Here is a 16,273-nt window from a genome sequence, read left to right as displayed (position 1 = left end):
AGAACAAGGAGTAATGGTCTCAAGTTGTAGTGGGGGAGATTTAGGTTGGATATTAGGAAAAACTTTTTCACTAGGAGGGTGGTGAAACACTGGAATGCCTTACCTAGGGAGGTGGTGGAATCTCCTTCCTTGGAAGTTTTTAAGGTCAGGCTTGACAAAGCCCTGGCTGGGATGATTTGATTGGGGATTGGTCCTGCTTTGAGCAGGGGGTTGGACTAGATGACCTCCTGAGGTCCCTTCCAACCCTGATATTCTATGATTCTATGATTGAGCACTTAACTTGCACATTCCTTTCCCAAGAAGTGACTAAATGTTCTAACTAAGGCTACTTAGAAATCAAGCAAGTATACAGCCAATTTTCATAACTTTGAACACACAAATGGTACATGCATACAACTAGGATGAACATAACCTGTAGTTCATAACCTTTACATAGATATGTTACATAGCATATGTAGAAAAACCATATTCCAGTCATATCATACATACATACATTTATAAGCACCCCCCCATAAAGCCTTATGGGGTACACTGTCACATAACCTTGTATTCTTTCTTTTCTTTTTACACACCAAACCTGTCCAGAGGAAAGTTAACGGCATACAATTTTTCCTTTCAGCTTAACCGAGAGATGTGCAAAAAAGTGGGAATACAACGGAGCTTGACCAGCCCATACCATCCACAAACCAAGGGACTAGCTGAAAACACAAACAAATCCATCAAAAGGTAATTTTAGGGCACTGAACATTACAGTATTAATTAGGGTGACCAGACAGCAAGTGTGAAAAATCAGGACAGAAGGGGGGGGGGGGGTAATAGGAGTTTATATAAGAAAAAGACCCAAATATCAGGACTGTCCCGATAAAATGGGGACATCTGGTCACCCTAGTATTAATAGAAAGGAGAATGCACTACGACAGAAGCTACAGATTGCTTCACATTTTTAGTACATTGAAACTCAACTTGTCTTTTATTTCAAGTAAAAGGAATTATCCCACTGCACTATCATGGCCTCTTTACACCTTTCTGAATACATACAATTTCTCTCAGTAAAGACAGTACTTTTCCCTTCCCCCACAAATAATCCATCACCACTTTTTACAGAGCACTGTGGAAGTTGGTTGATGACAGTGCGACTAATTGGGATGAATTTCTAGGTGACATTGTGTTTTCTTTGCAAACAAAACCAAACATGACAACCAAATTCTCACCCTATCGACCACTCTATGGCGTTGAGCCGAGATTTCCAGACCAAGTGTCAGACAAGTACATGGTAAGTGTCCTTCAGCTTTCAGGTTCATATATTATTTTGATTGTTCGTTTTACAAACACAACTCCTTCTCCATTTGTATCCAAAACCAACAGATTTAGAGCAATTTGATGAAGAATACTACAAAGACTACATCATGAAAAATGAAGGTAGCCATGATGCTGAAACTAAAGTGGCTATTAGTAATATTTCAAATGCACAAGAAAAGCAACAAATACAGTATGCCAAAACTAACACTCAAATATGGGGAAATAACATTAAAGGTTGGTGACACTGTCATATTACTGAATGCGAGAAGGAAAACAAGAAAGGGAGGGCAGCTGGAACCTACCTATGTGGGACCATACAAAATTGCCGCTGTAGAGGGCAAAAGAGTTAAATTAGAAGACAAGTCAGGGAAAGCTTTAGCAAGGTTGTACAGTATCTCCCAACTAAAAGTATTTAAAGAGCCTCCAAAATTAGATGAGGAAAATATCTCACAGAGAAACACGGAAAAGGAAACTGCTCTGGATGACAATGTGAAAACCTTAGAGGTTGGAGAAATGGGAGGAAATGTATCTTACAACAGCCACGTGGAGGTCACACACATGAAAGAGGAGGAGCGTGTAGTGTCAGGAGTTTCAAGCAGGCATCCAGGTGGTTTTGATGACATGGCTATGGAGGATGACGAAGTGCCTGGGCATAAAATCAGCTGTTCTTAATGGGGGTAGGAGGCAGCAATCATTAGATTAAAAAATCTTCAGGGAAGTAGCTGCAAGTGGTCACCAAAAGTTTCTTTGTGTTCACATCTGTACAGGAATGAGGCATAAAGCAGAAATGGGGGGAGAGGCTCTGAATTAAAATCAGGGTTAGAGAGAAATATGTTCAAACACAGAGAGACTCGATGTGTGGAAGAAATAAAATGTTATCCCCAGCTTCTTCCCCCAAGCCTTAGAGGGGGATTAGCTGCCAACAGCTGCAGCTGCTGCTCTGAGGGGAGCAGTATAAGCTGCCTACCTGTGGATGCAGCCCACCAGCTGGTTCACCTGGGGCAGAAGGTGAGTGGCTGGGCAGGGTTGGGGTCTGCAATATGAACAGGGGTCTAAGGAACCGGCCTCCAGTGGAGGTTGAGGATGCTGAGGCAGTGGAGTCTCAGCATCACAGTCATCAGGAGTCAAAGCTGCTTGGCGGTGAGCAAGGGGGGGCAATGGCCCTAGTGGATTTTTTTTGTGCATCCCTTTCACTACTTGCCCACAACAACCTGGTAGCCCCCAGCTTTCTGCACTACGGTTGTGTGCTCTGTGGGAAGGGGTCTCTAGGAATTGGTATTTCCAGCTGCATTAAAGTCATAAAGAAGAAGGAAAATTTAATGCCTTTGAAAAGTGTGCGTGTGGGCTGGATGGGACAGTGTCTAGAAATCACTCTGCTCTAGTCGCTTTTCTCTGATTTCCTTTAGAAAATCTGAAGCAGGGCAGCAAAAACATTTGCTCTCTCTGAGGCTTGAACTCAGGACCTTCAGATGATGAGACTGACATGCTGCCAACTGCCCTAAGAAGGCTTGGAAAGACTTTAGCCTCAGTGCATACAGGACCCTCCTGCAGCAGTGACTGGGGCAGGGAGGCAGCCTGGGATGTGCTGGAAGAATCAGGGAGATCTGGTGCCCAGAGACCTGTCCTGGCAGCTTCCTCAGCAGCAAATGAATCAATCCTCCCTGCCAGTGAACAATCCACACAGAGCCAATGGCAGCACAGGGGGGGAGTCCCAAGCTATGCACCAACCTTCACATTTTAGAACTTACTCTCATTACTCTGTTATGGCACTTTCCATGTGAATATGGCAAAGCAAGTTGGGGAAAGGTACATGGATAACAGAAACCAGTGCTCCAGCTAAGGCCTGAACTCAGAACCCCAGCAATATTCCCCTTTGCACTAACCAGTTTGCACCCTGCAGGTGCGTCTTAGACAATATTGGGAAGTAGGCAGTTATCAGTCTCTGTGGTACTCACCTTTGCCAGGTAATTGAAAGGCTGCTGGTTCAAACCTAACTCAAGATGTGGCTTTTCAGTGATGAGACTCCAGTATCTTTTAACTGGAATAAAATATCCTTTAGTGTGGTCTCCCCGGACCGCACCTGCCACCCCCGGGCAATTTAAAAGAACTGGGGGACCCCCACCGGCAGCACAACGGGGCTAAGGTGGCTTCCTGCCCACCCTCACTCCGCATGGCGTGCTGCTCCCGGAGGTGGCTGTCATGTCCCTGTGGGCCCTGGGGCCAGGGGGGTCTCCAAGCGCTGCCCCTGCCCCGAGTGCCAATCCTGCCAACTGTGGCAATGGAAGATGTGGGGCTGGTGTCTGCGAGCAGAGGTGCACAAAAACTCCCCCAGTTCTTCCACCTAGAAGCTGCTGCCAGAGGGGATACAGGTTGCTTTTGGCAGGTACCAAGGTGACTTAGGAGCAGAAACCCCCACAGACCTTTTATGCAATCGGCACTTGCCCCTCACTGAACAGGACTGAAACTCATGCAGGGAGACTGCTGGGCCACATCCCCTCTGGGTGTGAGCAAAGGAGCAGGCCCTCCTGTTTCCAAAGCATTCAGTGGCCTAAGAGCAGCATGGGGGACACATTCCCAGCTCTGAGGGCCAATCCTGCTGTCCTGGAGGTTGCTGGTTCATAGGGGTCACTTTGCAGCAGGGCCAGATTCTATGTGTGTGGGAGAGAGAATGTATGCACTGGACTCAGGGTGCAGAGAGACGATCAGCCCTCTCCCCTGCATTGACTGGGTGGTTCTGCCACCCCCTGCTGGAAGGTAATGGTGGTGGGGGGTGCTGTGAGGAGCTCAACACCTCACAGAAGTGGTGTGGGGCGCTCCAGGTGTTTTTAGGATCTGCTGTGAAAAGCAGGACCTGCCTGAAAAGTCCAGCTTTCCCCAGCACATTCACTGCAGGGCAATTGGGTTACCGTTTCTTTGGCTGAACAGCAAAGAATCGCTCCCGGTTTCCCTTCTATCTGCAGTATGATTAGCCTCTGTCGGTGGTTAATGAGATGGATCTAGTTGTAGATTATTATTCATTCCCCACCTTGACAATTCACACAGTCCCTTTCCCATGCACATCCCCAACATCACAGTTTTCCGGTAGCAGGGGTTGGGTTTTCCCTGAGGCCCTGAGATTTTCAGGGTCCTTTTTTCCCTCCACCTGGAGTGAACTCAGCTTTTTCCCCATCCCAGACATTCCATGAAATAGCAGCAGCAGCACTACTAAGGAAAAGGGGAGGGAACATCTCCCTGCCAGGGCTGGATGTGACCAGGGCCCCCTGTTTGTCCATTGTTTCCATTGCAGAAGAGGAAGGTTCCGTGGAATTTGACACCCTTCTTTGCGCAAGGGACAGAGAAAGATCTTGCTGTTCCTGTGTCTGTGCAAAGAAAATTGTGCTTCTGTATGAAAGAGAGGAGGTAAATGGCTCCATGGTGGGACAATACCCTCAGGATTAAGAGCAAAGGACTCAGGTGGAGAACTGATTTAACTCCACTCATCTGGGATTTAACAAATTGTCTTCCATGGAGACACTGGGAACTTGTGACATTGAGCCAGACTCTGGGGATTCGGGATGCTTTAACTCACAGTAAAAATATGAACTTGATTCCAAAATGGGGGAGAGGAGAAGCCTTAGCTGAGTTTAGTCCCAGGCTGGGGTCTCCTGGATGGGTGGAAACTTCCTTTGCTGCTGCCAGGGGACAGCGGCTACTGGAGACATACTAGGGCTGGGATGAAAGTGGAATGTTGCATGGACTTTATGCGCACAGGGCCCCACTAACTCTAAATCCTCCATAGTAGCAGGAACTTAGAAAGTCACACCTCGGTCAATGGTAGGACAGGGGTTTTGAAAAGAGATTCTTTTTTCCTCCCTTCATGAGAAAGAAAGTAAGAGCTGGCCACTCACGTGAAGAATATCACTTTTTCCTTTGGCTGAGGAGCTGGAAACCAGGCACAGATGACTAGACTCTCCTGAGGGGGGGGGGGGGGGGGGGGGGCGCATAATTTCAAGGTTCAGCCACACCCCTTATAATCAACAGCCCCTCCCACATGTGAACAATGTAGGGAGAGGAAGCAGCAAAGGCAGACCCTCTCCACTTACCCCTCCAGCAGCTGCTATGCAGGGAGGGAGCCTGGCAGCACCACAAGTAGCAGGGATAGCTAACCCAGGTGGGGCACATGGCCCCACATACTGGCCTCTGCAAATGCTGCCTCTGAAATTAGGAAAATTCATGAGTTCAAGGCACAGCTGCAAACCCAGAAGAAAGCCTAGCACTACATGCCCAGAGTGAAGGGGTGTGCTACAGCCTGGAACCAGGCCAGAAATCTTCAAATCAATCTAATGCAGTCCCAACTGAGCTACTTTGGCAATGACCAGGCCAACCAGGTAGGCTTAATGCACGATCCGCAGCACTTGCTAGGAAGATTTAAATCTTGATGTCACAAGGCAGGAGACAAGCAGCGGACTTAGGCTAGGGTTTCCTATATCGCATTCACTCAAGTCAGCACCTGCCCCACCACAAGCTGTCACCAGCGCCCCCAGGTCGGCAAGAAAGGAGCAGCAGTTCTCACTGGAACAAGTCCACACACAGCTTTCAGGTTCCTCCCAAGCCTAAATCAGAAAACCATCTTGCCAGAAAGGAGCCCACTAGGACTCACCATTGCCACTTTTCCTTCCACCCAGAACCCCTCTTCTTCTCCTGGGCTGCAAGTAGCCATCCCTGGGGTGCCAGAGGCAGGCACAGGATTCTACCTCCCAGCAGCCAACCGCACCTTCCCAGGCTTTGACAGAATGAATGGTGGCATTCTACTAACCCCACTGAGGTTAGCTTAGCTTAGCTTCTGCCCTGCCTTCTTCAGCATTACCTTCCTCTTTTGCCCCATTCCCACCTCACTTTCTCCTTTGGCAAGTCATTCAAGTGAGGCCAGCAGGAAGAGCCGGCCTCTGTAGGCCAACCTCCAAGGGCAGAGGAGGCCAAGCTACAAGGCTCCAAGAGGCGACTGGCCTAGAGCAAAGAACTGGAGCTGGCTCCCAGGAAGTCAACCTTCTGTCTCCCTTGTGACTCCAGATTGAAGGAGAGCTTCTTTTTCTTCCCCTTCCTGGGAAAGAGCAAGAAAAGAAAGAAAGGTGAGGTGAGCCAAGCAGGTGCGGAAGTCCACACTGTCTTTTCCTACAGCGGCACCCAAAATGAGTGACTCGGGTCAGGTAAAGGCACTGCTGTGCTTCCAGAAAACAGCTCACCCCTGCACAAAGAGGGATGAAAGAGCATGCCAAAGCCTGGGATTGAACCAGAGACCTCTAGATCTTCAGTCTAACACTCACCCAACTGAGCTACTTTGGCACCTGCACAAATTTTTTTTATATTTGGCCAGCTGCTTCTCACCTTGAAGCTTAGTCTCAATAAAACATCTCCGATCGCCGATGGCCAATGAGAGACTGACATCACTTGCTATTTCATCACTTGAAAAGGAGATTGGCCAGTGCTTCGATCTCTGTAATGCTGCACTTCAGTTCATGAGGAGAAAGGTGAGAAAAGCGACCTTTGAACTAAAGGACTAGGGTTAACATTCTAACTCTGTCTCTTACTGTAACACTATTTAATACTGCTCCACCCTGTGTTGGTGACAGTTCAATTTCTAGACATTAGTACATTTCAGTTACTGTTAAAATTAAAAAGTTTCTATATGCTTAAAGGAAATGAATTTTTTATTTGCTTATATATGGCATGAATAAATACAGATCGTAGCATGCAAATTTGTCTTATGACATAGAAAATCATGCATCCAAATTGTACACTGAAATCCTGAAATGAGCTACAAATGCAATAAAAAAAGGTATTCAAAGGTTTAACAAATTGGGGGTGAGGGCGCAGCAAAGATGCTTCTTGGCTGGGATGCCATTTGGTCTAGGGGAAGCCACGACAGGGAGAGCATGAGTTAGTTTCAATTGCCTGTTTTCAGGCTGCAGTCTGTGGGCACCCTGCTTTGTGGGAGGGACCCTGGTTTCCCTGACTCAGGGCTGGAACAGGCCCCTGATTTAGGAGGTGGCTGCATGGTTTATAGCGCTCTGATGTCTTAGACAATCTCTCTCTCCCAAGATCTGTGTCCCCAGAAGGCTCCTGCACTGCCTCCGCTCCTTTCACATTCTGTAGAAAGGAGCAGCAACAAGGGTTAGGGGTGATCCATAGGGACTATGTGGGTAGCAGATGCTTCAGGAGTAAACCCAGCACCCAAAGCAGAGGGAGAATATAGGGCTTTTTCTCTTTACTTAGCCACGTGCTATAGCTCAGAGAGCTCCTTTAAATGTCTCCCCTCCCACAGCCTGGGAAAGGGGAAGGATTCTCATGTTCTGGCCTGATTTGAATGAGGATCACTGGACCCTAGAACCATTCACTGCCCTTTCCTAGAGAAACCTGTGATACACAGAACAGGGCTGAGATCAATGCTTACTGGAGTCAAGAATTGCTCCCCTGGAATAGCAGCAGTATTGGGCAGCTGCAAATCTCACAGAAGGAGCTGAAGCATTGCTGGTTCAGCAATCAAAGTCCTAGATAGTTCACGGGAGGTTTAGGTTTGTTTCTGGACAATAGCAGTGAGAGTTTTATTGCCTCAAAATTTCAGTAGAAAAATTCAGACCCAAACTGTGTGTGGTGGGGAGATTGACAGCAGTTTCTCTGGTTTTGATTTAGTTTGTTCTCTTACTCTCATTTTAAAAGCCCTGGATCATTTTGATGGGGGAAATGTTTGTACAAAGCTGTTCCAGGAGCTGGACAAGTTGTTCCCCTAAGTCCCTATGCAGGGGCAGTTGTTGGTTCTGACCTCATGAATATAGCGGTGACTAGCCTGACCTGTCACGTGGTGGACTAGGGCTTGATTTCCTGATGAGAAAGCTGGGATTTTGACACCAAGTGTATGTCTACAGTACAATTAAAAACCCATAGCTGGCCCAGGCCAGCTGACTCAGGCTTGCCAGGCTCTGGCTCCAGGAGCTTGCTTAGGCTGGAGCCCGACCAAAAGGATCCTCCCCCCTCGCTGGGTTCAATGGCCTATATACTGAACATGAGTTCGTAAATGGGGAGTGTGCACTGGGTGCTGCCACTGGACAGACACTTCCTAGGGGAAGACCTACTCAGTTAATGTGATATACTCTAAAAATATTGGATGAAAGAAAGGCATCCTGGGGCTCAATTACTTCAGATTCAACTTGTTCAGGTTAGAAAGACAGATTTGGGGTGGGGGGGGGGGGGGGGTAATTGTGAGCCTGGAAATCGCCTCCTGTGTGAAAGTCAGAGCTGGATTATTTCGAGCTCATGCACCCTTGTTACTAATGAAGGAGTAAAGGAATGAACAAATCAATGAAGCCTTAAATTGTCATATGCATCCTCAACCCTTGTCCCCGTGGCAGGATCTCAAGGACAGAGAGAAATGTTACTCAGGGTCAGGAGGAGAGAGGAAAGCGCTTTCCCTCGTGTATTTCCCCAGTCTCGTGGGCAAGGCAGCAGAGGGGCTTCAGGGCATTTTCTGTCACTGATTTTTTTCATGTTGGTGTGGGAGGAAAGACTTAGACCTGCCAGCTCTGTGAACGTGAAGTGACCAAGTGATGAGTTAACAATGATGCTGTGGCACAGGATTGGATTGGAACTAGAAAACAAAAAGGCCTTAAAGTTGAACTCTTAGGTGAATAGAATGATCTAATTGATATTCAACCTTGGAAGGCAATAGATTGTTACATCACTCAGAACAGCCTGGTTTGGTTGGTTGGTTTTCCCTGATAAATTGCAGAGGGTTCAGAGATGAGCCACAGGAATGATTAAAGGCTTGAGCAGAGAAATTTGAAAATAAACCCAACCTTTCCTGCTCCTGCCGGCTATGACTGCTGACGACATTTTCCTTCTCTGCTCCAGGGTCTCTCTTCTGCCAGATTCTCAGCAAGTCAGGCCACCCTGCAGACTATGGCAGAGCAGTTTAGTAATAGGCTGCAGGACTCGCCATGTAAGAGTGCAGCTGTTGTAGCACCTTAGTTGATCATGACCAAATCCTGCAGCCCTGGATAACCTCCCACTGATGGCAATGGGAATTTAGCCTTTGTAATTAGCTGCTGGTGCCTGAGGTCTCAGCTCTGAATTAAACTGGTAGCAGACACAGCTTCATTCAAATAAACGAAGGATGTAAGTCAAAGAGCAAAGCTGGCCATTTGGAGAGGTGCGGCAGTCCCACAACCACAGCTGGAAGGGAGAAGAGCAAAAACTCCCTGAAGTGCTGGGAGCAGCACCACGGAAGTTTTTCAGTGAGATCAGCAGCAATAAATACGAAATGACGGAGTGCTTGCTCCTCTGCGATGACATGTTTGAATTGTGTTACTTTACTATGATATAACGCTTTAAAATATCCTGCTCTAATTTCAGGATGGGTCTGTAACCATAATTGGTCTCTGTGGGAAGTGGGACTTTCAAAATTCCCAAGGAATTTAAGGGGTGGCGTTCCCAGTTGGTCACCTGAGGGCAGTGCAGTAGAGTTCAAACTGATGACCAGACAGATGAGAACAGAGATTGTGGGACGCCTACCCGAGGCCAGTCGCAGAGCTGTAATGGAACAGGGTGTCTACACTGGCACCGCAGCATTGTAGCTCTGGTACAGAAAGCTGTACGCCTCTCATCAGGGTGGTATTTTTACAGCGCTGCTACTGAGCAGTTTCTGCGCACTAAGTGGCTTGGCAGTATGCACACCTCAGAAGTTACACTGCAGAAATCTGGTTGACTGTGCAGACGCTTGCCAGTGTAGACAAGGCTGTAGAGGGCTTACATAAGAACGCTAGACTGGCCATACTGGGTCAGACCAATGGTCCATCTAACCCCGTGTGCTGCCTGAGAGTGACCAGTGCCAGATGTGTCAGAAGGAATGAACAGAACAGGCTTTTTGACCTGCAAAGTGAGGGTCTTTCACCCTGATCTTTAACTTCATTGTTGTAGAGTCCTACTTATCCTATTTTACCACCCCTCCCCCGAAGTCTCTGGGAAAATCAGGTGTGAACCACTCCCTTGATACAGATGTGTCCCAATCCAGCTGAACTGAGGCAGACTTTAGGCCAATGTCAGTTTGGAAAAGGCCCACTTAACCCAGCAGGTTTCTCAAAGTATCTGTTGCTGTGAACCGCATGTAGAGTGGATGTGTGAACCCCAAAGATATCACACATGAAAGAAACAAAAGGCCAGTTCTGAGAAGGTTTCCAGAGCCAGGCCTGAGAGTTAAAATGTTGTACTTAAAAGGAAAAGGGGCCTCAGCACCTGTAAAAATAACTGGTTGCAAAAACAAACCCAAAAAAGCTCCCATCACACATCCATCACCAGTTTAGATTTTGACATGTCCTGCCTTATGTGACATCTTTCCTTTGAAAACAAGAGACCTGGGGAACTCTGTGGCTGTTACACATCTTGTCTCAAGTAATTTTCCTCCTAACAGATGATTTATTTTAAAATTTATCAAAATAAATTCAATTTTAAATAGAAATAATGACAGTCTATACTAGGTCTCTATTTTCATCCATGCTATTTCTCTCACGTATTCCTCCACTCTAATTTCTTTGGAGTGAGGTTTTAATTTCAGGATTAGCAACAATTTCCTATATAGTAGGAGGGGGCAGGGAGAGAACTAGAAGAAAACCTGAATTATATTGGAACACTGAAAGTTATCACATAATCAGCCTGTGGCGGGTCTGGCACCACAGCACCCCTTTGTGGCAGGGGTGGGATGGGGTGTCGAACCCTAGCCACTCTCAAGTCCCTCATGCCCATCTCTCTGTGGGCGGCCCAATGTGGCCTAATGGCCTGTTTCTGCACAATCACCCCTTTGATCGGGGTTGTGGGCCCTAATGACCAGAGTCCATATAAATCTCTCCCAATGTCAGGGCAGTGTGGCCCAATGGCCAAAGTCCATATACCTTCCCCCTCGCAGGCAAGGTGGTGCAGCCCAACAGCCAGAGTCTATATAACTTCCCCCTCACAGGCGGGGTGGTGCAGCCCAACAGCCAGAGTCTATATAACTTCCCCCTCACAGGCAGGGTGGTGCAGCCCAGTGGCCAGAGTCCAGGTAACTCACCCCAAGTATCAGGGCGGTCTGTCCCAATGGCCAGAGTCCAAATGCCTTCCCCCTCACAGGCGGGGTGGTGCAGCCTAGAGGCCGGAGTCCTTGCAGCTCACCCACACGTGTCAGAGAAGTATGGCCCAATGGCCACCGCCCCCCCTTTGGCGGGGTAATGCAGCCAAGTGACCGGAGTCCATGCAGCTCGCCCCAAGTGTCAGGGCAGTGTGGGTGGGGTAGTAGGAGGACCTGGGCCCGCCCTCTCCACCAGGTCCCGACCCAGGGCCCTGCTAGTGGCGGGGTTCCCCTTGGCCTTAGCTCGACGGGGATCCGCCTGCAACATGCCGAGTGTCATTGCGGCTCTAACACACTTTGTCTTTAAAGTACCCCTGGGTCACTCCCTACCATAAACACAGTGTACTCCACTTTGGGGGATCCTCCATCTGGGCCTTGGCTTGGCTGGCCTCTGGATCCTGGAGTGCGGCCTGTCCCTCCTCAGGAGCTGGCGGCGTGCCTCCTTCCCCTCCGGCAGTCAGCCCAGACTGAGAAACTCTGAAGGCTTTTATACGTGTTCTCCAGTTGGTGCGTGCCCAGCAGAGCTTCCGGGGTGTGGCTTCCTCTGCTAGGAAGGAAGGGTTAACTAATTAATTAACTTCATGTTTAATTTCATTGTCGCTGGTAACAATTCATTTAAAGATTACAAAATATAAACCTATAGGGCAGTTTTCTCTTAATTCCCATTTCCACCCAGTCAGCTTTGTGTGAAGTCACACTCTACAGTTACCTAAGAGCCTTCCATTTCTGTGAGTTCATTTCTCCCTGGATCTTCTCCCATAAGTGTGGGTGGAAGGGGTCTCACACTATATGGGAAGGTTGCATTATGAGAAAAAGCACCTGTGCTCTATTTTCACACTTTCTAATCTTTCAATGTAGCAGCAGGTGGAGAAGCGATACAAATGCATAGGGACTTAATAGCAAAGCTACGAGACCAAACCACAGACTCTGGACTCAGCATTCATGTATCCTGCAGTCTGAACTTGGAATCTGGTACATTTCCTCATTGGCTACCATCATTTGCCCAGCATGGAAGTGCTTCTTGTCCAGCAAGTCAGCCAGATTGGGACCCATAGGCATGGAATGGCTCTGAAGGAATCAGCTGTTTCTCTCTGTGCTTCATGAAACTTTGGCTCCAAATGGTAAAAGACAGTTGTTCCCAATTTAATCATGGCATCCTTTAGGACCATGATCAGTGGCACTTAACTGGGGAGCAGTGTTCTAAAAATAGTTTACCTGGACCACACGTCACCACACGTCACCCTCTAGGGTGAAAATCAACCACTCGTACCTGCAGTTTCTACCTGAGTTCTTGTCAAATCTTTGACCTTACTTGGAGTAATTTTACACTTCTCTGTCATAGAATTCTTCACCAACCACACAATATATCAGTAGTGAAAGTGAGGTATAACTCCCCCAAATATGCCCTTTTATTTCCTTAATCTGGTGGCACAGATTCAAATTAGGGACTAAATTCAGGAGTGGCTTAGAATCCCTGTAAGACACCACATATCAGGTATCTATTAAAAATAGGTATCTTTCTGCAGCTATATCACATTCAACACAGATTTCATTTTCTACACATTTGCAGCATCTGACAGTGGTGAGCTGAATAGAAATGTCACTTTCATTTTTCCCATCCCTACCTAGATAGGGACTGCATTTCCCAAATAGTAAGCAACATGATTCCTAACGGATTAGGAAGGAGATTTCTTCAGGAGCGATCTCCTGCAGGACCTGAGCCACAGCTTCTTTGGGAGCCAAATGCATGCGTATTTTGCTTAGTTACACGTCATTACTAGGGAACACTCTTCCCAGCCCTTTAGAAAAAATATTGACCTAACCACTTTAACAACAGGGGGACTGGGCTGGTGATGGGGAATAAGGGAATCCCTCTGACTTACCCTATCTTCTTCCGCTGCTACAGAGGGTGAAATAACATTTTTCCCTATCCGTGCCCTGTTCCTGTTCTCTGTTATAGTTCAATATATTTTAAGTGAGGAAAATGGTAGTAAAAATATCTGGTCTCCAGCACAACCTGAAGCAACATCAGAGCAACTGGGAATAAAAAAAAAATGGTTCCCAGAGGGGGAACTTGATAACAATTGCTTTGAAATGGGGGGACAGTATAACTGTGATGCTCAGGGTTTGTTTAGATTAGGAAAAGTGATGGCGTTTAGGTCAGGTCAAGGGGAAAGCTAATGCCAACCACGGCACCTGGGCTACATCTGCACTACCACTATAATTGTCTTTTTACACCAAGGTCACTTGAGCAGCCAACACCACGTACAGTCCTAGTGAATGTAAGGCCCAGGCAGTTTTTGCCTCAGTGTAGCCTGTTGGGTCAAATCTCTCTCCCCTACCTGGAGCTGATGAACATTCCTGGCTGGAGGGAGACACACTCCTACAACTCGAAAGGAAAAGAGGGTAGAAAAAAATCACAGGACTGACCCCAAAGAATGGGGAGCTGCAAAAGGCAGAAGCAGGCAACTCATCTAGGGGAGCTGAGAGACCACGGTGAACATGGTGCAAAGGTCGCTATGTGGGAATTGGCAATTGTGATTTTGTAAAAAACAATCTTTGGCCAGCTGGAATCAAGGCATTTATTACAGTTCTCTCATATGTGGATTTTCTGATGTTTAATAAGGCTTGAGCTCTGATTGAAGCTTTTCCCACACTCAGAGCACATGTAGGACGTCTCTCCACGGTGGATTCTCTGATGTTTCGTAAGGGCTGAGCTGTAACTGAAGCATTCCCCACACTCAGAGCACGTGTAGGGCATCTCTCCTGTGTGGATTCTCTGATGTGAGATGAAGGCAGAGCTCCGCTTAAAACTTTTCCCACACTCAGCGCATGTGTAGGGAGTCTCTCTTATGTGGATTGCCCGATGTCTGATAAGGTGTGAGCGCTGATTGAAGCTTTTCCCACACTCAGAGCACATGTAGGGTCTCTCTCCTGTGTGGATTCTCTGATGCGTGACGAGGGCTGAACTATCCATGAAGCGTTTCCCACACTCAGAACATCCATAGGGTTTGTCACCTGTGTGACTTCTCTGATGTATGGTAAGGGCTGATCTATAACTGAAGCATTTCCCGCACTCAGGGCACGTGTAGGGTGTCCACCCAGTATGGATTTTCTGATGTCTGATAAGGCTTGAGCTCTGATTGAAGCTTTTCCCACACACAGAGCACATGTAGGGTGTCTCGCCTGTGTGGATTCTCTGATGTGAGATGAGGACTGAGTTATAACTGAAGCGTTTCCCACACTCAGAGCATGTGTAGGGTTTTTCTCCTGTGTGGATTCTATTATGTCTAATAAGGCTTGAGCTCCGATTGAAGCTTTTCCTGCACTCAGCGCATGTGTAGGGTGTCTCTCCTGTGTGGATGTTCCTATGTCTGTTAAGGTGTGAGCTCCGATTGAAGCTTTTCCCACACTCAGAGCACGTGTAGGGTTTCTCTCCCCTGTGGATTCTCTGATGTGTGAGAAGGTCAGAGTTCCCACTGAAGCTTTTCCCACACTCATGGCATATGTAGCATGTGTCTTCCAAGCTGATGGTCTCGCATGTAATAAGGTCTGAGTTTTCCTCTGGCCTGTGCTGAATCTCACAGGCTTTTGCTTTTTCTGGCAGTGCACAACTCCCAGAAACATTCCCTTTGGATATTCCTGATAACATCCCATGTGGTTCTACTTGCTCAGCATCTTCCCGCTGGGGCGTCTCCTCGTTCTCACTCACCATCCCGTCACCTGATGAGAGACAGAGAGAATCCAGACATAGGTCACTCCCTGCACCAGAGAGAGGAATGGAAAAAGGTGTGAACAAACCAAAATATGTGCGGGAGAGATCAAACCTATCAGGAGCTGATTTTCCCCAAACCCTTCCCCAGAGGAGAGAGAGGAAGGTATCAGTTCTGGGCGTGCATCTCACCAGAACTCTCAGGGGAAAGTGAGATTGGGGAGGGACCTGCTGCCAACTGTCAGGATAGGTGGGAAGCCATGAATGACATCTGCCTAATGACTCCACATCTGCAGGGAACAATCCTGAACTTGGAGAGCTTACAACTTGGAGTCTTTGTAGAGCATCCCAAATGTTTCCTGTATTTACTGACAGTTATTGAGATGGTTTACCCAATTCCTCACCTGTGCAGACGGTCTCAGGAGCACTTTTTTTCAGAGCCATAGAGGTCTGAGACCCACGGCTGTTCCCCTCATTCCTGCTGCGAGATCACATAAGGTTTGGAAATTGGAAACCCTGGGAAGGCAAAGAAAACAAGGAAGGTCCATGGAATTTGTGGGATACTTGTCACAAGGAATATTCCATGGTTTTAACCCCAGCTCATTTTTAAGAAGTAACATCCCAAGGCTAGCGTCCTTGGCTCAAAGTGGCAGGAGAGTTATTATTATAAATCATATTCATTACCTTAGTGCCTAAGAGCCAACTAACCGTGGGCCCCTGTTGTGCTAGGCACAGTACAAACCCAGAATAGTAGATGGCCCATGCCCTGAAGAATTTACAATCTAAATAGACAAGACAGACACAGAATGGGGGACGAGGCAGAACCCACCAGCAGAGTGAACGATGTGAAGGCAGAGTGACAGATCTGATGAACACAGGTATATCTCTTGAGACTATTGTATTTAATGTTATGACTAGGGCCAGTGTTTTCCGGAAACTGCTGCTATTACTGCATTTTTTCCTGAAATTACTCTTCATTTCTGGGAATCACCCTTCACATCCAGAATAGCTGAACAGAGGGTGGGTGGGGATGCAGGGTCACAAACCCCAGATTTCTGCCTGGAGACACCTGACTCCTCCCCAGGGCACAGGGAAAAGGCTGGGGACTGGCTGCTTTGAGACTTCCTACC

The 16,273-nt window shown here is 47.5% G+C and overlaps 1 protein-coding gene and 1 non-coding gene across 2 annotated transcripts in view; both read right to left on the bottom strand.

Annotated features, from left to right (window-relative positions):
* Window positions 1–6,548: 6,548 nt before the first annotated feature.
* Window positions 6,549–6,621, bottom strand: TRNAF-GAA. Its single transcript has one exon. It is a non-coding gene; the product is annotated as a tRNA-Phe (tRNA).
* Window positions 6,622–8,527: 1,906 nt separating this feature from the next.
* LOC102932562 overlaps window positions 8,528–16,273 on the bottom strand; it is a 31,305-nt gene continuing 23,559 nt past the window's right edge. Inside the window, exon 4 of the mRNA XM_043546250.1 lies at window positions 8,528–11,978. Coding sequence (XP_043402185.1) covers window positions 11,758–11,978 — 221 coding nt within the window. The 3' untranslated portion in view covers window positions 8,528–11,757. The remainder of the gene's footprint in view (window positions 11,979–16,273) is intronic.

Source organism: Chelonia mydas, chromosome 5 (genome assembly GCF_015237465.2).
Source record: "Chelonia mydas isolate rCheMyd1 chromosome 5, rCheMyd1.pri.v2, whole genome shotgun sequence".
Taxonomy (NCBI): Eukaryota; Metazoa; Chordata; order Testudines; family Cheloniidae; genus Chelonia; species Chelonia mydas.
Note: the sequence above shows the minus strand (reverse complement) of the source record. Positions and strands in the feature narration are given on the sequence as shown.